The sequence below is a fragment of the Euleptes europaea genome, chromosome 3, assembly GCF_029931775.1.
Source record: "Euleptes europaea isolate rEulEur1 chromosome 3, rEulEur1.hap1, whole genome shotgun sequence".
Classification (NCBI taxonomy): domain Eukaryota; kingdom Metazoa; phylum Chordata; class Lepidosauria; order Squamata; family Sphaerodactylidae; genus Euleptes; species Euleptes europaea.
In genome coordinates, this window is record NC_079314.1 from 70428124 (window position 1) to 70453144 (window position 25021).

Genomic DNA, 25021 nt, shown 5'->3' on the forward strand with positions numbered 1-25021 from the left:
TATGCTAGATTTACCATATGCTTAGGACTTTCCTAATGTATGCTGAAAGAAATAAGTGATTGATAAGCCCTTTGAGAGGAATGAGAGATGACACTAAGCGGTGACATACTATGATGTGCCTTAACCAATCATCCGTGTTACCCTGCCAAATATAGGATTACCAACTCCAGCTTTGTAAATTCCTGGAGATTTGGGGGGTGGAACCTGGGGAAGGGTGGGGTTTGGAAAGGGAGGTCAGCAGGGATGTTATCTTATAGAGTTCAACCACTGAAACTGCCATTTTTCCTGGGGAACTGATGTCAGTAGTCCGGTAGAACTCCAGGCCCCACCTGGAGGATGCCAACCCTACAAGCCGGTAAATTTAGCGCATCCCTGCTTCCCCAAATTTGTTTTAGCTTAGAAGTGTAGTCAATATCTCCTCACCAGATGATTCAGAAAGCACATATAGAGGACCAAACTATCCCAGGTAAAATATTGTCGAAGGCTTTCACGGTCAGAGTTCATTGGTTCTTGTAGGTTATCCGGGCTGTGTAACCGTGGTCTTGGAATTTTCTTTCCTGATGTTTCGCCAGCAACTGTGGCAGGCATCTTCAGAGTAGTAACACTGAAGGACAGTGTCCCAGGTAAACTATGTCAATCTGGCTAGCATTGGCTGTACCATCCTGCAAGAGGTAAGGATAATTTTACTGCCCCTTTAGTGGTAAAATGTGGTGAAAAGGTCATCTACATGGTTCAATCAGTTCACCAAGTACTTACAATGATTGCTACCTCTGTCGTGGTGAAAGTTAACCATAAAGTCATCCATGCAACAGAAACAAATGCATGAAATTTAAGTAAGCAAAATTCCTATTCCCCATAATTGGCTGCAGACATTTGGCATCTTTAAGCAGAACCCTTTGAAGAGACATTTTGGATATGGTTTCTGACTGCATACAAAGTAGTATGATGGTAACATTTATAACATTTTGTGTTGAATCTAGAATAAAAGCCTTACATTGCTAGACATCTTTTATGGTTGCTCCTTTATAGACTATAAAGACTGCTTCTTTAGTTCAGCACATTACAGTATCATAAGCTTAATGAGAGTGCGTGTATGTGGGGCACAGGACCCTCTAATTTCACATCTTTTGTTTTTGAACTTCACAAAACTTGTCGTTGAGGTTTGTCTTGCCCTTCTCGTTGCAGAGTAGAGTGATCGCCTTTGAGACTGTCATGTAAACTGAAACGCCAAATGAAAGACCATTAAAAACAAACGTGTTGTGTTCTGTCCTGGGAATGGCGATAGGAGTTGCCAACGCTTTACAAAACCGAAATGCGCGTCTGTGTGTTTCTTGAGCTTAGTAAAGCTCCCCCCCCCCCACCCCGCTTTAGCAGGCGGCGCGACGCTTCCAGGGTGACGGGCGGGTCTAGGCCACAGTTTAGTGCGCATGCGTCAGTTCAGGCCGGCGGGGACCAAAGAGGGAAAACACCATCCTATCAGATTCCGGTTAAAAGCGTCCGCATGAGGGGAAAGATTACCTAGGAAACCGACGCAAATTTTAAAATAAAGCGTCGCAGGTGTTAGGGGCTTCATCTCCTTGCAGTGGCTTGACATCTCATGTTCTCTACCCCACAAATATAAACAGAACTGGTCTACAATACATCACTGTAGCCCCTCTGGCATTATTACACTCCCTGTTGGAACTAAAGTCTTTTAAAAAGCCAACAGGATAGCTGGGTTGTGGGCGAGTGTGGAAGAGGCAGACTGCGGGGAAGTCAGAAGCCGCTACATCTCGCGTATAAAATCGGTTCTGTTTATGAACAGTTTTAAAACAGATGTGTTTGACATCCGCCGGCGTGTGCTGGCGCCCCGCTTCCCCCGCACATGGAAGGCGGCGCCTCCTGCCCTCAGGAACCGGAACTCTCGTTGGGCAACCACCGAGCCCGAGGCCCGCCGGGCGGGGACTCGAGAGCGGCGCGTGGGTAGGAAGCGGCGGCGGCGGCTGTGGAGGTGGGAAAATGGCGGCGGCCGCCGCGCAGCTTAGCGACGAGGAGCTCTTCTCCGAGCTGAGGCGACTCGGCTTCTCCCCGGGGCCTGTCACCGAAAGCACCCGGCCCGTCTACCTGAAAAAGCTCAAGAAGCTGCGCGAGGAAGAGCGGGCGGGCGGGGCTGCCGCCGCCAAGACCCGGAACAGTAACAACAATAACCCCGGGGCAACGGCAGGAGGAGGGGGAGGAGAAGGCGGCGGCGGCGGCGGCCTGGGAACGAGGCTGCCTGGCGCTGACCTTGCCTCGCTGTCCCGGCCGGCCGCAAGTGGGAGCGGCCGGGCCCGCGCAGCTCCCCTCGGCGGCGGCGGCGGCGGCAAAGTGCTGCTGGGTTTCAGCTCGGACGAGTCGGATGCGGAGGCCAGCCCCAGGGGCCAGGCTGGCGCCGCTGCCAGCCGGAGGGAGCGGGCTGCCGCCTCGCGCCGAGACCCGGGGCCTGCTCTCCACAACAGCGCCTTGCCGCCGGAGGCGTCGGCCCGGAGGAAGCCCAATGCCTGGTGGGGGGCGGTGGCTAGGCGGCCGCCGGTCACGGCGGGGACTTGGGAGCAGGCGGAAGGCGGCGAGGAGGGGGACGCCGCCGCCGAGCGAGAGCCGCAGCGGGGTAAGAGCCGGGCTGTGAATGGAAACAGGTTCTTTTCCTACGGCGGCCCAGGTAAGAGGGATAAGTATTCGGACTCCGAGGAGGAGGAGGACGACGACGACGAGGAGGAGGAAGAGGCGGCAGAGACGAAGCAGCAGGTGTGGAAAGGGGAGTCGCTGGCCCGCCACTACCTTGCCAGGAAAAGCCTGGGCAAATCGGCTCCCCCTTTCTCCGCCCCTAAAGGTGCTGCAGCCGGCGATGGCTTGATCGAGTCCTGCAAGGAGCCCCGTGCGGTGGGTGGCCTGCCGCTGAGCGACAGGGCGGCGGTTGATGACTCTGCTGGCGTGGACAGGAGGAGGAAGCAGGAGGAAGAGGACGGAGCGGCGGCAAGCAGAAGAGGTGAATATTTGGACTCAGGTCGGCCCTTCCCCAGATACCGCTGCGGCTCTTCTAAGAAGGCTCATCCGCCGCCACTGCTTGCTGACTTGGACGGTAGCAAGATGACGGATTCTGTGAGCACTAACAGGAAACCAGCCAACAATCACGTCCTCACGGGTGCAGTCGGGGGCTATGGTGTTGAACCCAGGATATACACTGCTGCCAAAAGCCTCTCTCCAGGTGCTACTACTTCCTCCTCCATTAGAGTAAATCACTCCAACCACACAGGTTCTAATCATACATACCTGAAAAACACGTACAAACAGAAGCTCTCGGAGCCAGAGGAGGATCTTCTTCAGCAATTTAAGAGAGAAGAAATATCCACCACAGGAGGCTTCAGTGCTCACTACCTGTCTATGTTCCTTCTAACTGCTGCATGCTTGTTCTTTCTGATATTGGGACTCACTTACCTAAGAATGAGAGGTTCGGGAGTAACTGGCGATGTGGGAGTTGACAGTAAGTATTAGGATATAGTGTAGAAGTCTCTTACTACACACTTGCATGACAAATAAATGGGTGAAACATAGAAGTGCGCTATAGATGGCCAGAGGGAACCTGGCTGGCTGGCCATAGTTTTCTGTTTCAGCAGTGAAGGTAGGGATTGCAACCATTGCTTTGTATTATCTAATTCTGGTTTGCTTATATGTAGACTTATTTCATTTTCTCTCTTAGTTATAACACATAGCTATCCTGCAGTAGAGTTATGTGTTTGATTCACTTGTTGTGGTAATAGAATTTTAGCTTTACATCTCCCATGGAGTCTTGTTATCTCTAGGACTGCTCTGGTGGGATGAACTGAGCTTTAAATGTGTTTGATGCTGAAATACTTGAATCTTGGCTAACTTACCTTCTTGAAGGAGGCTGCTTCATGTGCTATAGACATTTCACATGGGTGATACTTTCCTTTAGTACTTAATGAATTGCATAATTAGAATATAACATAAAATAGTGGTTTGGATTCCATGGGTGCAAGGGGCTGTGATTTTTGCTGGTTCCCTCCTTCCTTTGGGAGACCTTTAATCCTGCCTGTAGCTGTTGGGAGGGGGGATCTTCTTCCCCCAGGAACAGCATTTGGGAGGCTGCTGAGGGAGAGGAGGAAATCAGCAAAATTTGCCCCCATTACAAGGAAATTCTAGGTTGGATCCAAGCCAACATGTACATTGTGAGCTGTGTGTCCTACATTCATTCCTGTCTGGAAAATAGTTATGTGTGAATTTGGGATGTGATCAAGTGTGTCCTTGGTTTAGGTTCTCCTGAAATAGTATCTGGATTGATTTCTGTTATCAGTGGAGTAAAAGTACCGGTAACTTAGATATAAGGCATCCAAGTGGCTGAAGGAGCAGAATAATGGAAGGAAGAATAAATCTGAGAGGAAACAAGGCAGTGAATATTGAGAAACATTTTTCTAATTAGTTAAAAGTAGTTGTAGCAAGATGCTGTGTTTTGTTCAGTACGTAAGTTATTTGCACCTTAATGTGCTCTACATAAAGGTAGAAGAAGTACTTAAAATTGTTCTTGAAAAGAAACACTTAATCTTTTTCTTTATAGCATGCGGTTCATAGAAACAGAGTTGGAAGGGATCTCCAGGGTCATCTAGTCCAACCTCCTGCAGAATGCAGAAAATTCACAACAACCTCACTCCCACTCCCCCAGTGACCCCTACTCATGCCCAGAAGATGGCAAAAACCAAACAATCCTTCCAGGATCCCTGGAAAATGTAGCCTGGATGAAAATTGCTTCCTGACCCCAAAGTGGTTCATTAGGTCTTCTGAGTTTTGGGTTTGAGTTTTTTTTTTTAATCTTGAAGTTTTCTTCCCTGTTGATCCTTTTCTGATGAACTAAAAATGGAACATAGTGAGATGTTTTCCCCTGAGGGAAATAATAGTTCTGTAGCTTCTGAAAATGTTCTTGTTAACAGGAAAATCTGGATAAAACAGAGTGTCAGCTCTGTGTGTTACTGTTTTACTTGCCTTGACCGTATTTAAGTGACTGAATATTTGCACCAACAAGATAATTGTCTGAAATTTGTATCAGAATATACAACTATCCTTCGGCTTCTGCATTTTAATTTTATTACTATGGGTAGGCTTATTATCTAGGTTAAACAAGTAAAAAGACTATTGGTGAGCAGAACCTTTGAATTGTGCTTCTGTATACTGATGATTTTGGTAGATGGGTTCTGAACAATTTGTTTATTTACTTCATTTTTACCCCACATTTCTCCCCAACAAATTCCCAAAGCAGCTTACATCATTCTTCTTTCTTTCATTTTCTCCTCACAACATTCCTGTGAGGTAGATTAGGCTGAGAATGTGAAACTGGATCTAGATCACCCAGTAAGCTTCTCTGGCAGAGTGGGTCTCCCAGTAGGTTCTAGTCTGACATTCTAATCACCACACTGGCTGTCAAGGAACAATGAAAGTTGCCTGTTCCTTTCCTTTCTGTGCATCTAATTGTAACTTCTGGTTGTGTATAAACTCTTAAAGAACTATAATTTTACAAAGGATACGTTCTTGATTAGGAGCATGCTAAAACGTTTAGCTCTATAAGTGAAGTTTATAGACCGTTTTTCAAACTGGCATCTGTGGACTCCTGGGAGTCTGCCTTGCCTTTGTAAGGGCAGAGGACAACCTCTTTATATGCCCATTTGGCTAATGAGAAAAACTCAGTTTTATAGAAATGGGGTAGGGTCTCCTTGCCACAGAGGAAGGAGATAGAATCTGCTTTGTCAAAGGGTGGGTACTTGTAGAACTGCCATCACCAGCAGTCACTTTGGTTCCGGAGCATTTCAGAGCACTGGCCTTGAAACATGCTGATGGATGAGGTCCAGTAGTTTGGTGCTACTTGCAGCCCAAAAAGGGGGAAATGCCCTATTGCACGAGCAAGCTCGAGTGGGCACTCCGGGGGGCGGGGGAACAAAGTTAGGAAACAAAGTTAGGGCCCCAGGAACGCCCCTCCCCCCATGCCAGAGCGGGCTTTCCCTGCAGGGAAATCCCCGCCGGCATGGCTGCACTGGTGCTGGAGGGGCTCCTGGAAGCCAGCGTGTTTGTCTCTGCGCCAGCATAGGTGCCACACCAGCTCCTAAAGGAGCTTTGGTCTCCCCCCTTCAGGAATGGGCTGTTAGTCAATGAGATTTCTAGTTACCACAGGGGGACTGTCCAAGTTAGTCATCTTAGATACTTTAGGTATAACATTGAACTGCTCTGTTCTAGTGCATAGGATTCCCGGGGCTGGGGAAAGGGAGACCACTCTGCATCTATAGATAATAATAGCCAGTGGTAGTTTTCAATGGAATGCTGGCACTGGTCTTTTTTCTGTTTCTGTGAGCCACTTTGAAAGTTTTCCAGTCCCCTTCCTTATCCCTTTTCAGACAGCTTCTGGCTAAAAGTTATTAGCCTGTAACAGGTTCTTGCTGTCTCTGGTGGCAGAGTCCCTTCCAGTCAAGAGATATGAATGATTAGATCTTGGGTTATGGACTTCTGAGTTATGACCCTATAGAATCAGCCATTCTCTGATATTTATGCAGAAGCAGAATGTTACTTAGAAGAAAGTTTGTGATTTTTCCTGGTATTGTTTTGAAGAGACTAGAGAATGGAGGCCCTGACCTGGATGCCCCAGGCTAGCATGACCTTGTCAGAACTTGGAAGTTAAGCAGGGTTGGCCCTGGTTAGTACTTGGATGGGAGACCCTCAAGGAAGTCCAGGGTTACCATGCAGAGGCAAATCACCTCGTCTTGAAAACCCTATGGGGTCGCCGTAAGTTGGCTGTGAATTGACAGCACTTTCCACCACAGAGAATGGAAGCCTCCACAGGTCATAAACAGTTCATACAAAGCGTCATGCATGGCAGCCACTAGTAAGGAAGGAGGGAAGGGCTTCAAGGCAGCTTGTGAAAAAATTAAGCCAAAATGGTGGACACAATGTTGCTAAAGTTCAAGAACTGGTTTTAGCTCATAGTCTGAATTTTGAGAGCTGTGCTTTTGTGAAGGTTGCATTTCCACCACCATGTTGTGTGGTCATTTTTCATGTTTTGTCAGGATTATGAGAACTGTAATAAAACTGAAATTATTCTAGAAAAGGGCCTTAAGCTTGGAGCTACGGTAATTTCTAAGCTTTTTAGAGTGCAATGGTTGTAATTGCATAAATTTTTGCTTGGTCAGATTAAACAACACAATCCTTGTATGCGTGGTTACTTTATAGCTTTTAGGGTTGTAATATAGGGGTTTAAAAGTACAGAAATTTGTATGAGTATGCTGTCTCTGCAAATAGCATAAATGATCATATGCTGAAAATTATAGAATGCAGTTGACAAAATTTGGGCCACAGAGAATTGCAGCCGGTTGCTGTATAATTGCATATTATAAAAAACTTAGGTCTCTCACTGAAAACCATGATGAGTGACCCTCCACTTAATATGTAGTAGTACTTACCTATCGTCTTGAGGACATTATGCATTTCTTCTGCTCTGCATTACTGAATGGTGAGAGTGGGAAAATGCTCAGCATAATGATGTAGGGGCATGTGGTAAATTATATTGTGTGGAGGAAGTGTTTCAAGTTCTTGCTTTTGGTAATAGTTGGGTGTACTTCAATATTGCATTTGGATTCATAATGTTACATTTTGAGTGTATTTACATTTATAGTTCTACTTTCACATTGGGACTGAAGGTGGATTTCACAGAGGAAGTTAATACAATCAGCAGGATGGGAACTTTAATAAACAGTGCAATAGCATTTGTGTGTAGAAATCTGGAACCAACCAGAAATCTGAAAACAAAACTGAAGTAAAGCATAAATGTTAACATGACACGTTAAACAGTGCAAGGGTTACATAGCAAGACTGTGTTTTGTAGAAAAGATTAATATCTTGATCCTATGATTTAGCCATTTGGGATCAAGCACATGAGCTTGCTGTGCAAGACTAGCAGTGGGCTGTTATGTCCAACTTGCTTTTAAATGTAGAGAGAAATAATATTGCAGTTAACTGGGTAGTGCAAGACTGTGCTAGCACCTGCTGTGGTGTGTGGTACAGTACTGTACTGCAGTGCAGTGCAGAATGTACAATATTTAGTAAAGTACTGGGGTAGTTTCACATAGGAATCATATTAACATGCCTGCGTTTAATAGTACTGTACTTGCATTGAAAGGGAAAATAAATGATTGAGTGTTATGGTTGTACTGTAACATTTAGTATTATACAAATGATTTTACTCTTCACCAGTCTCGAATGTAAACTGTGGGTGCCACCATTAACTTGAGATGGTATTGATTGCTTTTTGTTAAACATCTTGTTTCAAATACTGGTATTGAAATGGTTTTGTTAACTTCTTGTTTATTTCTATTAATAGATAAAAATCTGTTCACAGAAGAATTACAAGTAAGTATATCTTTAATGTCTGCATTAAGAGGGCCTAGCCTCTTAAAAAGTGTTGAGGCATGTGTGTGTGTTAAGTGCTGTCAAGTCGCTTCCGACTCATGGCGACCCTATGAATGAAAGCCCTCCAAAATGTCGTTTCTTTGACAGCCTTGCTCAATCTTGCAAATTGAAGGCTGTGGCTTCTTTTATTGAGTCAATCCATCTCTTGTTGGGTCTTCCTCTTTTCCTGCTGCCCTCAACTTTTCCTAGCATGACTGTTGAGGCATAGGCTTACATAATCCTTATGATTTTTTACTATAAGAAGTTTGACAACCATTATGTAAGCATTTTTATCCTTGCCAAAGGATTACTTGTATTGGGGAGTCCTGTTTGGTGTGACTCTAGTAATGACTTGGCTACATTTTAATGTTAGGTTTGAATCCCTTGTATACCCTTGCTAAAATTCTATTGTAGAGAAGGGAAAAAGTGAATTAGGAGATCCTGTTTATCTTAGACAAATTACTTTCTGAAGTTTTACTCAAGACACCTCTATCTTAAAGCAGAGTGCTGGTTCTAGTTGTAGACTTTAAAGTGAGGTGTATACATCAGTTCGTGCTGCTTTGCTTCTAATATGTATCTGTTTTAGTCTGGCATTTCCATCACATCTCTGAATCCTCACTGTCTTTGATGGCAAGACAGATTATTCCTTAAATGACAGCTGCTTGTAAACATCACTGTTGTATCCAAACATAACCTTAAGTTTTGTATATGTCTGTGTTCTTCTTTGTGCCGTTTTGGAAGAGTGGTAGTTGATAGTTTTTTTTCCCATGTCTTAGGACCCATGGAAATGTAAGTAGTCTAACAGTGTAATCCTAAAGTTTGCACCATTCTAAATTTAATAAAGTAATTAGAAGGGTGTAACTTCTTAGTTGTACCTAACCGGGGGGAGTATTCTCCAGTCTCCTTGCTGTTGAAATGTACTGTAGCTTAATGGGTTGGGGGGCGGGTGTCGCACATGTGAATGGGTGTTTCTAAATGTTTGGGATGCAATACTAGTCTGTTAAGAAACTGAGCGCTTTAATTAGTTTCAGTATTTGCTAATTAGCTGCTTACATTTCTAGGCAAATCTCATGAACAGCTTATACAAACTTCATGATAAGTTGGCACAAATAGCAGGTAAGACTTCTAAACTAATATGAGAGCTGGATTTCCAAAATTTGCACATGTTTCCATAGAAGGTCAAGAAGTATTTGTTCTTTCTCATTGTAGGAACACTATGATAATAGTTGCTTCATTTATGTTAGGTTGATTAAATTGTCGACACACTAAACAGAATGCCCTGGGACACAGGAGTCTGCTAGGAACAGGGGAAATTAATAACATTGCTCCAACTTTCCTTTTGCACAGATGGGTGGGTGCAGGTGGGCTGATATCAGTTGTAGAAGATTGCGAAGGGATGATGTTGCCTGGTATTCCTCTTCACAGCAACCCCCGATGCCACTGTCACATTCAGTACATGGGCTTTCATGCCTCTGAGTATCAACTTTTTGCAGGTCTTGGGAAGTAGCTGGGCAAATGGGCAGTAATCCACTAATGCCCTTGCACTCACGGTTCACAGGACCCAACCCTCTATAACTCTACAGCAAAGGTAGACTAGATTAATTTTTCAAATTTCAAATACCTTTATTGGCATAGTACAATTTGCAGTATATAAAAGGATAAAAGTTAAAGTAAAATTAATATAAATAATTCCTTAATGTTGTGATTCTACTTTCGACTAGATTCCCATTGGTTCACTACTATTGTCAGAAATTTTGCCAAGTTTTCGGTTATCTCAGGATCCTTATCAGCTAATAGTTTGTAAAGTATTTTCGTATTATTTGAGGAGAAGTTCAAAACTATAGGTTTTATGAGGTTTCCTCTTGGGGAATCATAAAGATGGCAGTCCAAAAGAATATGAGATAGGGAGTCAGGACATCCTGCGCCACATCTGCAGACTTTCAGTGTAAGGTGTTTTCAGGAATCTGCCACAGAGGATCGCTGAAGGCAATGAATTAGTCCTAGCTTACATAAAGACTTTCCTGAGCTTAGGATTGTCAAGACTGTCCAGGTAGTTTAAATGGAAATTAGGTGGAAGTCCAAAGTTTTGAGGTGAGCAAATTGGCGGCGTTAAAGGAAATTTGCGCTGGAACTCGTGATCGGCTAGTCTTTGTTTTATTAGACTTAGGCTATAACTCTCGCTGGACAGAAGCAGTCGATGCGTAACTGGGCAATTCTCGGCTCAGAGGGACAAAGGGCATCTTCAGAATGGGTGTTTCCTTTTCCTCTTTGCTCGGGAGGCAGGATTTAATATTTAAATTTTCCCTTGACTACTGAGGGTAAACGCCCCCTGAAGCCAGTTCTATTTCCTGCCTTATCGGGAGAGCAGCCTCTAAGCAGCTCTCAGCTCAAGGAGAACAAATTTTTACTCTTATTCCTTATCTGTTCCTATCTATACTTTCCTGTACCTAAATTTCACATCTATATTTTCTCTACCTTTTCTATCTTAGATAGAAGGCTTAAAAAAAAAAAAAAAAAAAAAAAAAAAAAAATTCCCGCCAAAACAAGATGGCGGATCGGCAAGAAGACGATTATATCGCCTCAGCCGATTTGGACCCTAGCCTTCTAACAGCTATGCCGGGTCCTTCTGATCCCTCCACCAGTCAACCAGTTGACTCGGGGGTTAAAAATAAAAAGAAAAACGGCTCAAGCGGCGGAGGCAGCGGCAAGCGCAAGAGGGTCGTCTCGACCAGCGGCAAGCGCGCTAAACGCCTCATAGACGCCGCACGGCTCACAGGCGCTCCAAAAAGAAGCGGACGAGTTCCCGCAACGGCTAGCGCCACGGAGATTACAGCGGCTCTTGCCGCTCCTCCGGTGCAGCAACTCCCAGGGGAAGAACAGCAGGCTGGCGGCTCGCCTTTGCCTTTTACCGCTTCGTCCTATGGCGGCTCGCCTTTAGTGCAAGGACGTGAAGCGGCTGCGGAGACACCGGCTACCGGTAGGATTCCTCCCCCCCTGTTTCAAGATGGCGGGCTAGCTTTTCTTAGAGCGGAGCTTTCAGCTCTTATTAAAGATGCCTTCACAGAAGGCTTGAGAGCAGCCCAACCCCCCCCCCCTCCAACCTATCCCCATACCTCCTCAGCCATGGAAGCCCAGACATTACAGGACTATACGTCCTTGGGTGCCCGTCCAAAACAAACAAGTGCTGGCAGTACTTACCTTGGGGACGGCAAGTGGCCTACTAAGGCGGCTCTAAAGGACACTTCAGCTCAGCAGGCTATGCAAGGGGAGGAGGGAGATGACTCCATGTCTGAAAGAGAGGAGGGCGAGTTCAGTTCGGATGGGGAAGACATAATTGAACAACCAAAACAGTCTAGAGTGTTTAACGCTGAGGAATTTCCTCTGCTATTGTCTAAAACCCTAGCAGCCCTTGATCTTTCAGATGACACTGACATTGCAAACACTCAAAGAAAAAAGGGGATGAAAGAATTCTTCCATATGCATGACATTCCAGACAAGGTGATACCTGTACCTGATTATTTCCTATCACTCATTAAGTCAGAGTGGGAGAAACCAATGGGTTCAAAACAGTTCCCAGTAACATCAAAAAAGTTTTATAATGTAGATCAGGCCACCTCAGAAATGCTCAAGGTACCCCCGGTGGAAGCTCCGGTCACTACACTACATACTTCAGACACAGTCACTGAAGAGGGACAGGCATTGATCAGAGATCCTGCTGATAGAAAGGCAGAGTTGGCATGCAAAAAGTCACATGAGGCCTCAGCCCTGGCAATTAAGGCCTCGGTTACATCTGCTCTGGTGTCAAGAGCAGCAATTATCTGGGCCAGAAAATTGACTCAGATTATTCCTCAGGAGGAAAAACAGGCTTGTGAAGGTGTCTCTAGAATTCTAAGAGCTGTCTCCTTCCTGGCAGACTCTACCTTAGACACCATGGCTTACGCTGCTAGAGCTTTAGCTACCTCAGCCGCAGCTAGAAGAGCCTTATGGCTTCGCCCTTGGTCAGTGGAGCACCGGTCAAAGTCAGTCCTCATGGGCTATCCATATCAAGGAAAACGCCTATTTGGAGACAAATTAGATACCATCCTAGTGGAGACTAAAGATAAAAAGCAAGCCTTACCCAAGTCTCTTCACAAAGATTTTAAAAGCTCCTCCAATTCTACCAATTTTCGATCTTACCATACTCTCCAAAAATTCAGACCTGACCAACGCAGAAATCATTGGGGTCAAAACAATCAGTGGAGACAAAATCGTACTTCCTTTCGGAGAGGAGGTAGATTCAATAGGAATTCAAAATTCTCCTCCTTTCAAAGTGACAAGGGGAATAAACCTGGACAACAGTCCAAACAGTGACGCCGACCTGCTGCCTGTGGGGGGCAGGCTCAGTCACTTTCACCCACAGTGGTTGACCCCTCATGTAGACCTGTGGGTTCAAAACATAATACTTCAGGGATACCAAATAGAGTTCTCTCACATACCTACAGACAGACTTCAGATATCACCAACATCCAAGAACAAACAAAAAATACAAAGAACTTCAGAAGCGATACAACATCTAGTAGACATCAAAGCGATAGAGATAGTGCCTCCTTCGGAACGCTCATTGGGAATCTATTCAGTATTCTTCACCGTTCCCAAAACAGATGGGGGATGGCGGGCCATCCTAGATCTGAAGTTTCTGAACAGATTTATCCCATTGAGACGCTTCCGAATGGAGACACTGAAGTCAGTTTCAGAGGCATTGAGACCAATGGACTTTCTAACATCCATAGACCTCACCGAAGCGTACCTACATATCCTCATTTATCCACAACATCGACGCTTTCTGAGGTTCCTCTACCAAGGAATGCACTACCAGTTCAGAGCCCTCCCCTTCGGGTTAACTTCCGCCCCAAGGGTCTTCACCAAAGTACTGGTTACTTTGGTGGCAGAATTACGCAAGGAGGGCATACGCATTCATCCCTACTTAGACGACATTCTGGTATGTGCAGATTCCAAACAGCAAAGTCTACAACACACAAAACAAGTAGTAGAAAAATTGACAAGCCACGGCTTCCTAATCAATCACAAGAAGAGCAAGTTAACTCCTTCACAACATCTAAAACACTTAGGCGTTCTCATAGACACTCAACAAAACAAACTCTTCCTGACGGAGGACAAGATCACTCTCATATCATCCCTAGCCAAGGCTGCATGCAATTCCAGGGTGTCCAAACTCATGGCTCTCGCCAAGTTACAAGGGCACATGGTAGCTTGCATCCCCACCATACAATGGGCTCGTCTACACTCGAGACCTCTACAATGGCTACTCAGACCCTATCAAAGGGACATTCAAAGGAAACGAGACATAAACATCCTCCTTCCCAAGGAAGTCAAACACAGTCTACAGTGGTGGGCACAAAGAAACAACCTTTCAAGGGGCCTCCGATTCATTTACCCGATACCAGAACAAATTTACACGGACGCATGCACGACTGGGTGGGGAGCAATCTTTCACGAGCACATAGCCCAAGGCAATTGGAACCCCCAGGAACAAAAATTACACATAAACGTGTTAGAAATCAGAGCGATATACAAAGCTCTACAAAGCTTCACTCCACTAATCCTAAGGAAGGACATACTGGTAAGAACGGACAATGTGGCCGCAAAGGCACATTTGAACAAACAGGGGGGCTCACGGTCATCACCCCTACACAAGGAAGCACTAAAAATACTGAATTGGGCAGAAACCAACCTAACCTCACTACAGGCGGAACACATTCAGGGAGTCACGAATATTCAAGCAGATTGGCTGAGCAGGGAGACAATAAACGAGGCAGAATGGTCCCTTCACCCGGACATATTCCAGCACATCACACAAAGGTTCGGGACACCTCAAATAGATCTATTTGCCTCAAAATCGAACCACCAACTACCCCGGTATTACTCCAGATTTGCACAACAGGGGGCGGAACAGACGGATGCCCTAACGGCTCCTTGGCCCAGGGGAATGCTATACGCTTTCCCTCCACTCCCTCTCATACCAAGAGTACTGAGGAGGATAAAAACACTAAACGCACACGTCTTATTCGTAGCCCCTTACTGGCCCAGAAGGCCATGGTTTCCGATTTTAATTCAAATGTCTCACAACAACTTCTGGAGACTTCCAGACAGACAGGACCTTCTGATACAGGGCCCAGTATGCCATCCCAATCCAGGATGGTACAAAATGACCGTATGGGTATTGAACGGAGGAGACTTTGCAACTTAGGTTACAGTGAGGACATAATTAATACCATCCAGGCTGCACGCAAACCTTCAACTCAAAGAATCTACAATTCTACATGGAAGGCCTTTACTAGGTGGTGCAGACGCAAAGGCTTTAACCCACTCAAACCTAGAACACTTGGCATCCTGTCCTTTTTACAGGAAGGTCAACAGATGGGCTTAGCCACTTCTACACTACACAGGCAACTAGCTTCCATAGCCACCATCGTTCCAAGAGTGGCAGGTTATAAAATATCCAAACATCCTCACATTAAATTATTCTTTAGAGGCTTAAGCATCATCAATCCTCCAACAAAACACAGGTTTCCTACTTGGAGCCTACACACAGTCTTGACAGCACTCACAAAACCCCCCTTCGAACCTCTTTCGAAGGTAGGGCTCAAATGGCTTAGGATGAAAGTGATATTTTTAACAGCCATAACATCGGCACGTAGAGTCTCAGAAATAGGCGCATTATCTATCCGCCCCGGTCTCATTACCTTCCACAAGGATAAGGTAGTACTCAGACATGATCACTCATTCTTACCTAAGTGCAATACAAAATTCCACAGAGATCAAGACATAGTTCTGCCCTCATTTTGTCCCAATCCTAAGACTCCAAAGGAAAAGACATGGCATACACTAGATGTAAGGAGGGCCATTCACATTTATATGTCCAGAACAGAAAGTATCAGGACTTCAGAAGCCTTGTTCATTAACATATCACAGCCAAAGAGAGGTAAACCCATGTCAAGAGCTTCTATCAGTCGCACCATCTCATTGTGCATTAAGACAGCTTATAAGGAAAGCAAGCTACCAATACCTGGGGGCATTACTGCACATTCAGTTAGAAGTTCAGCAACTTCCACAGCCTTCGACAGGCAGGCCCCCATAGATGAAATTTGTAAGGCAGCCACGTGGTCGTCGGTGTCTACCTTTGTACGACACTATAAGATGAACCTATACTCATCTTCAGATGCAGCATTCGGCAGACGAGTGTTGCAAAGTATATTACAGGACGTCTAACCCATCCTGGGCGGGGACTGCTCTTGTATGTCCCATTCTGAAGATGCCCTTTGTCCCTCTGAGCCGAGAAAGAGCCTTGGCTACTTACCGTGAAGGCTTCTTCTGCTCAGAGGGACGAAGGGCATCTTGCCCTCCCAGACGTCTGCTTTATTTCCTATTGTTCTTTACCATGGTTCATTACTTCCATTTACACTTAGACCTTAGTCTCGTTAAGACTACTCTAAACTCAGCGTCTTTTACTACTAATCGGTTTATAACTTACTGATGACTTAAATGTTACAAGTTTTTTCTCAGTTACCTATATAAGGCTTGGAAAGTTTTTAACTGGCTTCAGGGGGCGTTTACCCTCAGTAGTCAAGGGAAAATTTAAATATTAAATCCTGCCTCCCGAGCAAAGAGGAAAAGGAAACACCCATTCTGAAGATGCCCTTCGTCCCTCTGAGCAGAAGAAGCCTTCACGGTAAGTAGCCAAGGCTCTTTTTCTTTTTATCTTGATTGTCCATTCAGAACGTTCAGTCCAGTAGGGGTCTTCTAGTAGGTATTTAAACAGGGTTGATTCCCTAGACTAGATTAAAAATATTCCTGGTTAAAAGTAACCATTTGCTTAATACTTAAGTAATACTTTTGTATTATATTCAGAATTCACTGTTACTACTTTCCTTCCTCTTTGGATTTAAAATAATGTAACAAGTGCAGTTCTAGACACACTTGTGGAATGGTTCCTGTAGTACTTGTGTTTTAATCAACTGCTTGTGCAGGTAGAATGAAACTTTTGGATTTAGTTTCATTTTTCATATACATTAATTTTTCATGAGGTGTGGGTAGTCTTCCCCTAAACAGATACTTTCTGCATGACAAAGTCTGCGTCTTTGGACCCAGTCAGCTTTATTCAGTTCATGTGAAGCTTTAAAAATGTGTCAAGGTGTGTGGGACACTTGAGAGCTCCCAAGAGCTCTTATTCAAGTATAAGCTCTTGTATAGTCACAGTTGACATATCCCACCAAGCAGGTAATATTTGTGTCTGGAAGCAACATTTTTTTAATGGTGCTGTATTACTGGTACTTACAGCGCATTCCTGAAAGGAATGCCTGTGCTGGGCTTAGGAGGCAAACTGGCTGTGTTGCACATCCAAAACCTCTGCCCAGCGCCAAAAAACCGTGCAACCCTCATAGGGTTGCATGGGAGATAAGCCAGCTAAAAGCTGGCGTATCTTTGCAAAAATAAAAAGGGCGTTCCCGAGCCGAAAGTGCTTGGGAGGCCGACTAATGTCAGCCCTGCCCCGCGGCTGGTACTGCTACGCCCCAGGAACGCTTCCCGGTGCACCGGAATGCCTCCCGGAACGGGTCCTTAGTAACTACTTCAGAAACTTCTGCCTGAATCCTTGGGCACAGTTTAAGGTTCCTCATTGTTACTGATTGATGGGAGGGGATCAGGTTGGTTTTAATGTTTACATTTTGTGTTCACATATGTAAAACACTGGAGAGGTATGATAGCGTTTATTGTGCATAGGCAAAGGCCGTTACAGTCGGTAACCGAAGTGGTTAAATGTCATTTTGAAAGTGAACAACTCAAAACTAGGAAAAGCTAGACTGAAGTTTGTTTGCACTTTTCCTGCTGTTTTGTGCGCAGTGAGAAACCATTACATATTCATTTAACCCTTGCATTCAGTTTTGATTTAACCCTTGCATTCAGTTTTGACTTCACAACTCTTACAGATGACATTAAATGAGCATTTGCACTGTGCATACCATATGGAACAGTACAGAGATCTAAATTTAAATGTTTGAAAAGTTTAAGCAGTGCATCAGAGACAAAAATGCTAAAATGTTGTTGAATCAAACCTATTCAGATTCATGTTCTGAAGCTCATACTTGTGACATTCACCTGACAGTAGAGATGCCCTGATTGATAGACACAAACTTTATTTGTATAGTGCAGCATCCAAAGATTATCTTCTTCAGTTACTTAACAGTGTGATTTTACTTTTGGCTATGTGTTATGCAGTATAAAGAAGTAATAAATATGCAAAAATATTTAATTCAACTAGGAGATCATGAGTGTGGCAACTCTGGCAAGAAAGGTCTTTCCATCCAGGAGGCAGCTGAATATTTAAAAGTAAGCAAATGTTTTACCATTAAGTGGGAGTTAACATTTATATAAAGGTATGTTTAAATGACTACTCATAGATGTATTGTACTTGTAAAATTGAACTTCAATTGTATATATTCAGATATGCATAACTCTGAAAAAACATGAAACTAAGCTAAAGAAAAAGATTTTGTAAGAGAAAGAAAAAAGCACAGATGCTTATTTTGTTCGAAGTGCACTGTTTTTGTCTCTCACTAAGAGCGCATTCCTGAGGTAGGAGGCGAGATCTCCTCAGGAGGCGACATGACCCCAAATGCCGGCATCCGTGCCACTTGCGCTATGCAAACTGGCATGGACACCAGCATTGTGCCACTTGCACTGCCCCCCTGGATTGCCACGGCAGTGCGGCCTTCAGATGTTGGCTCGGCCTCCTGTCAACATCCTGTCAGCGCAAGTCCTCACACCAGCGTCCTGGGAGGTGTTCCCAGGGCGTTCTGGGGGCGGAGCTGCTAGTGGGTAGTTTTGTAACCCCTTTCAGCACAGGAACTCCCCTTTTTGTAACAGTTGTGCTGCACCAGCTTTTTGTTGGTGCAGCATCGCTGTTCTCCATGGGGTTTTCCCGCCTTTAAATTTTTTTTGGGGGGGGAAATGCCCTTCTCCTCTCCCCCCCCCACCCCTGGCAGTGGCAGCAAAACCTATGTGGAGGCCTGGTGGTGGTGCCACGGCCACCCTGTCCCTGGCTGCTGCAGGTTTCAGGAATGGGCTGTAAATTACTGAGTCTGTTCTATAGTCTTAAACTAGAGTATGTTAATGTGTCAACTGAATTCTGGCAATATTCTTCAGTTATTTCCAAGTGAGCTTTACTAGAGAGCTTTTTTAAAAATGTCCACTGCTATATGAACAAATCACTGTGTGTGTGTGTATGTTAAGGGATTCTCATTATCAGAGTAAATGTTATTTTTCATGAACCAGAAGAGCAGGAGAGACCAAGATCCACACTATCTTTAAGTTTTCTTCTTTGTCTTAGAGTTTAGGTCCAGAATATGAACATGAGCTTAATACATCCCTGCAATGGATTCTAAAAAGTGGAGAAGATGTTGGCATAAAGTAAGTCATTTGTTTCATAGCCTTTGTTTTTGTTTTTTACTCACACTTCAATTTAGACATTATCCATATGTGAACATATGTTCTTCCCACTATTTTTCCTGTTTAGTGCTCTTATAATTTGGTATGATGTTTGAATTGATGCACTATGGTTAATGATTCAAATCACAGTGGGAAACAACAGTTTTGAAGTGAGTTTCAGGTTGTGGTCTCGAGTGTGAGTGCTAGCCACAGTTTGCTGATTTGGATGCCACACCAAACTGGTTAATGCTGAAAAGAAAACACGTTAATCGTTCTCCAAACCATGACTTAGGTGATCCAAATTGAACCATAGTTATTATGACAGTAAGGATTTTGAAATTTTCTTTCTGTAGGTGTGTTGGCCACAACTCTGATGAGGAATCCATAACTAATACAACTGATGTAAAATACCTGGTATCAACCAGGCCACAGATGTCGTTTACATGTCGTTTTCGACGTGCATTCATTACCGTAACATGTAGATCATTAATTCTGCTTTTAGGTGAGTGCCTCCCCATATCAAAGTTTATACTGATTATGTGGTCTTAAAAGTGCAAGAACAATGTTTGCAGATTAGTGCTTAAGAGTATGGGAGTCTGCTGTGAAGTGTGATATATTATCTGAAAGAAGAAAGAACATGCAAACCATGTTCTAAATACTTTGTTTAGAATAGGCAGGAACATAAAAACTGTATTAATGTAATGAAAGAAATACATAGTTGCAAGGAGATAGCATAAACTAACACTTCATTTGTTTGTTTCGTGGGCATTATTTGTTCATGCCAAGCAATGATTACTGTTTCCACAGCTGTTCATTTAAACTATGCATAAAACAGAAGTTGGGGGATACGCTAAAGTAGTGACAGAAAAGATGAGACTATCATTTCCCTGATTCCATATTTAGTCTAATTCCTTCTAAAAATCTTTAGCCAGTTCTAGGCTGTTGCTGAATGTAAATTATTTTTATTACGTGGTCAAGCCGTGAATATTAATAAATGTTTGGTGGTTTAACTGTCCTTTTTGATGATTTAACCCAGGTATAGGTATTATTTGGGCAGTCTTGAGATATATGAAATATCGGTGGTCTAAGGAAGAAGAGGAGACTAGACAAATGTATGATATGGTTGTAAAAATTATAGGTAAGTTTTGAAAATATACTGTTTTTCAGAAAATAGCCACTTGTACAATGTATAATTATAATGAGCTTCAGCCTACGGGTTGAGAAATCCAGAATGTGAATATTGACTATATTTTGACAGATTTTTTTTATTTTTTTATAACATAACATACAAATAAATATTTTGACAGATCTTGAGTGATCTCCATTGATTTTAAGTGTAAGTGGAAGAGTGTCCAAGTATGTTATGTGTGTTGGTATGAGAAACGTAGAACATTGGAGGAAGAGGCTTCTCAAAATTTTGTCCCACTGGTTAAGCCACCAGTTTTCTCCCTTTGAGGGAACTTACAACTGTACAGTTGGTTGGCTCTGATCCTAGATTGTCAGCTGCCTTGAGTATTTCTTACTGCACCCCTCAGGACCATTAGAGAGGGTTGGTTGCAGTGTCCTTAAATATTTCTAGCCAGATTTATCAATATGATTGTTTCCAGCTTAAGTTATGTTAACTGTGATTCTTTCAGATGTCCTAAGAAGCCACAATGAAGCATGCCAGGAAAACAAAGACTTGCAGCCCTATATGCCTATTCCACATGTACGAGATTCTTTGATTCCACCTGAAGACAGGTATGGGAAAATGAACGTGTAGCCATGTTAGGTCAATTTATACAATGGCTCAAAGATAAATCTTTAACTTCAGCCTGCGATATAAGAGGTATAGTGTTCCTAATAGTTACTGAAACAAAGTAGTTTTGTTTTTAAAATATTTGATGTTTTTGCTCTATATTTAAGGAAAAAAATGAAGAAAGTGTGGAATAGAGCAGTTGATTTTCTTGCTGCTAATGAATCTAGAGTCCGCACAGAAACACGGAGAATAGGTGGTGCTGATTTTTTGGTTTGGAGATGGATACAGCCATCTACACCATGTGACAAAATGTTGGTTATACCATCTAAAGTATGGCAGGGGCAAGGTATGTATGTACTTGTATTTTGTAAAACATACCAGTTGTAAGTTATTGTCAAACTTGGCTTGTGTCAGAAAAGCTTACTTCAAACACATCATGCATTTGACTTCCTGTAAAGCTTCTTAAGCTACCTGAAACTTTAAAATATAGCAATGGATCTATTAAGTTGGGTATGGTATTCAGGTTTCCCTGCTGTATGGTTTCATTTATGGTTTTTTGAGGGGGCTGTAGCGAGTGAAATACATTTACACCACTCTGTGCGGGGTAACAGGCTAATATTTAAGTTATATTTGAATTGGAGTGGTGTCCTCCTTGCTACATAAATACTCCTGTGTTTTCTTCATAGCATTTCATCTGGATAGAAGAAATTCACCCCCAAATAGTTTGACACCATGCCTAAAGATTCGCAACATGTTTGATCCAGTTATGTAAGTGTATTTTTTTTTCATCACATAAGAAAATAATTGAGTTTTGTGGCTAAAAGTTATAGAAGCGCAAAGAAATACAAATGTATTCACTGTTTTAGTACAGGGTAATGGCATTAGGGGGCAAAGAGAATAGAACAAAATCACCCCTTAGAACTTGCAACTGTTTGCCTCTACATAAGCTTCTCGTTGAGAATCTTATCACAGATCTGAATGATTACTTCCACCTAGTGTTTGGTTAGATCAGCCTGTCGTGTAAAGGTTTGTTGGCCTACCAAGGCTTCAGGATAAATGAGAAACACAAATTTAGAGCCAGGCTTATTGCCTCAAAAAACGGGAGCATGTAGAAAACTCTGCCACTTGCTGGCTGACTTCCTGAGAGTCCGGCTGCCATTGCTCCACCCAAGGGAAAAACTACTCTGCCAGGGAAGTTTTTGTTACAAAATGAAAGAGGAATAATGCCATGTAAGGACGAAGTATGGCTAATTTTGTGATGTCTGAAAAGTTTGCCTTCATATCACATAATAATGGAATACCTCGCCACAGGAAGTGATATCCTTAATATGTAATGTCATCATAACTAATACCAAACAGAGAAGATATTTTGTTGGTTTAATTGCTGATCAAACTGTATCTGTTTAGTTGGAGTATTTTCATTTCGGTTCAGTGCTGCAAAGTTAGAATTCATGATCATGAAATAGTTACTGTTCAGCATACTTTATTCAGAGGTTTTATGTCCTGCTGCTCCAAAGAAGTGTCCTTTGTATTACAACCTTACCCTGTTCACTATCTTTAGGAATGTAACTTCTGTGTAAACTACTTGCTAATGAATCAACTATTCCTTTGAAATCGGTTACATTCCGTTATCAGTGATTATCGAGAATAATTGCTTACTGGAAATGAAAAATATTAATAAATATGGCTTTTCAGAAATACTGTGATGTGTGATGTTAACTCCATCCCGGGATGGTTTTAATCCATTGAAAAAAGTGGGCTGGTTTTAGATCCACCAGAAAACAAATGGCATGGCATTGCATGCTTCTATTAGTGCTACTCAAAGCAGCCCCTTGAAATAGGCTAGATGGAGAGCATGTTGTTACCTATTCAGTTTCATTCTGATTGAGGATTTGAATCTAGATCTTTCTGGTCCTAGAACACTCTTACCCTACTGAGTTACTGGTTTCTTTTTATATCATTAAAGTTAGATTGTGCTGTAATTAAATGAATGAAAAAACCATTGGTTTTTACCTTTAATACTTGCAGGCTTTTTGACACACATTTGGTGTCAAGCAAATCAGCCATTGTGGACTCGTAAGTCCATTTTGGCAGTATGCTTGTGAGCCATTTTTCCTCCACCTCACCACCATTTCCACTTTTGTGGCAAGCCATAATTTGCTTTTCACAGTCTGGGTGATCAAACTGTGAATGCATGTCTAGCTCGAGAGGAAAAGTGCAAGCACATAGAACAGTAAACGATTCTCACAAAGGGAGAGTGGCAAGAGAAAGCATGGCTCACATAATAGCTAATTATGATGTGTTTTGTCTGAACTGGGTCCATATTTCTTAGCTACTGTCCTGCACCCCCTCTCATCCCAGCTACTCCTATTCTACTGACACAGACCATTGAAAGTATATTCATAGTTACTTACTACTATGTATTGTTTGCTAATTAAGACTACTTTAAGAACAAAAATTGACATGCAGTTTTGTGATTTTTGTATGTGTGCTTTAGGGAAATAGGTGATCATTGGCATTTGGCAATTCAAGAGGCAATCTTGGAAAAATGTAGTGATAACGAGGGAATCGTTCATATAGCAGTGGACAAAACTTCACGTGAGGTAAAAACTCATTTTTAATAGTTAATTCACATACTTAACTTTGTCATTAGAGTGAAACCGAAACATTATATTTTTCCATTTCAGGGTTGTGTGTATGTCAAATGTTTGTCTCCAGAATATGCTGGAAAGGCTTTTAAGGCATTACATGGATCTTGGTTTGATGGTAAGACGTTTGAATTTGCAAAATTCGAGAAATTGCCTTAAATAGCAAGGTTAGCTTGTAGTGTAAATATTGCAGGCCTCACCACTTAAATAAATGTAAACTTGTGCAAGGTTGTCTTTTTAAAAACTTTTTAGAAGTGAAAGTCTTACATATTATTGTACCTTACTACAGGAAAATTGGTAACAGTAAAATATCTACGGCTAGATCGATACCATCACCGCTTCCCCCAGGCTATTACTTGCAATGCTCCCTTGAAGCCATCAAACACACACATGAACTCGATGTCACATCTTCGTCTCCGGACAGGCACAACTAACTCTCAGGGAAACTCCTGAGACATTGCTGCTAGAAACTGCTAACTTGCCGCAGGGAGCATTTCCTGTCTGGCCCCGTCTTCCACTTTTAGTACTTTTTGTATGTAACATTTTCATTAATCTACGTTCCAGAAGTCTCATGTTTCAGAATGTCTGATGAGGCAGTAATACTGAACAAAAAAAAAAAAAACAATTGCTCTTTGAAGTGTGTTGGAGCTCAAGCAAACCAACTCATTGTTTTGCATGACAAATGTTGAATTTATTAAACATTCTCAGATGTGGCTGTATTTTTGCACCAACAAGTGTTTGATAACAATCTAAAAGCATGGAGATGTACTGTATTTCCATAATTTCCTGTGAAATAATCTTGTGGGTATTTTGTAACAAAACCACCTACAATTTCTGATGGCAAGTGAATAGAAGTGTTTCTTTCTGTCTGGTCTTTGGTTGCTGTTGCCATAAAAGCTTTTATCTGTGTCAGCCTAGGGATGGAAACAAAATTCTGTTTTGGTGGTTAGTGAGGGAAAACCTACTTAATGCAGATGTACTGGTTTTGTATATAGATGTAAATGCTGGTGGTGGCAGCAAAAGTAATCTTGTTTTGTGAGGATGTCTGCATTCAAGCAGTGAATAAGCTTCCTGTTTTATTCATAACCTAATGTTTTATATATTTTGGCTGTACCCTTACATAAAGGTCAAACAGCCAAACACCTTGAAGTATTAGATACAAGTTAAATATCTTTTATAGGTTTTATATTAAAATATCTGGTTATGATTTTATGTGAATGGTCTGATATTGTGATTGTGATGATGGATTCAAAATTATGTGAGCAATAAAGAAGCGATTGGCAGGTACTCAAACACTTTGTGAAAAGCTGTTATTTATTACAAAAGGAAGGCAGTGGCAACATACCACTGGGGGAATAGACTTTCCTATAAGGTTTTGCTACCTAGACATGTAAAACTAAAGATGCACATATTTTGGAATCAAAATTTTGGTTGTAAGAGCTTAGGAATGCAGTACATTTACATGAAGAGTTGTATATGTTTCTATATTTGTGCATTGTTTACACCACAAAATTGTTGAGACATTTAGCTGAAAATATAAAATCATTGGCTACAATAATTCCTGTTGATGCAGCATAATTTGTCAATCCAGCTGGACATTGCATAGGTGAAGAGATGGGAAACCAACCAGTTTAAAATACTTTTATTAAAGCCCAGTTTTATTGTAGATATGGATCTGCAGCATGAACTTGCACAA

The 25021-nt window shown here is 42.6% G+C and overlaps 1 protein-coding gene across 1 annotated transcript; it reads left to right on the plus strand.

Moving 5' to 3' along the window:
* Positions 1-1976: 1976 nt before the first annotated feature.
* On the plus strand, positions 1977-23927 carry LEMD3 (LEM domain containing 3). The gene is made up of 13 exons (XM_056847203.1): positions 1977-3499; positions 8390-8418; positions 9519-9573; positions 17774-17841; positions 18842-18921; positions 19293-19441; positions 19976-20077; positions 20577-20679; positions 20845-21023; positions 21364-21445; positions 23175-23280; positions 23365-23443; positions 23615-23927. Exons 1-13 carry the CDS (start codon positions 1999-2001, stop codon positions 23776-23778), a joined length of 2697 nt encoding a protein of 898 aa, XP_056703181.1. The 5' UTR covers positions 1977-1998; the 3' UTR covers positions 23779-23927.
* Positions 23928-25021: the final 1094 nt, after the last annotated feature.

Excerpts from the sequence above, each read along its gene's own strand:
- LEMD3 (XM_056847203.1), top strand. The coding sequence starts at position 1,999 with ATGGCGGCGGCCGCCGCGCAGCTTAGCGACGAGGAGCTCTTCTCCGAG. Across the intron at positions 9,574-17,773 it reads TAAGTTGGCACAAATAGCAG|GAGATCATGAGTGTGGCAAC; the intron begins GTAAGACTTCTA and ends TAATTCAACTAG. Across the intron at positions 23,444-23,614 it reads ACATGGATCTTGGTTTGATG|GAAAATTGGTAACAGTAAAA; the intron begins GTAAGACGTTTG and ends ACCTTACTACAG.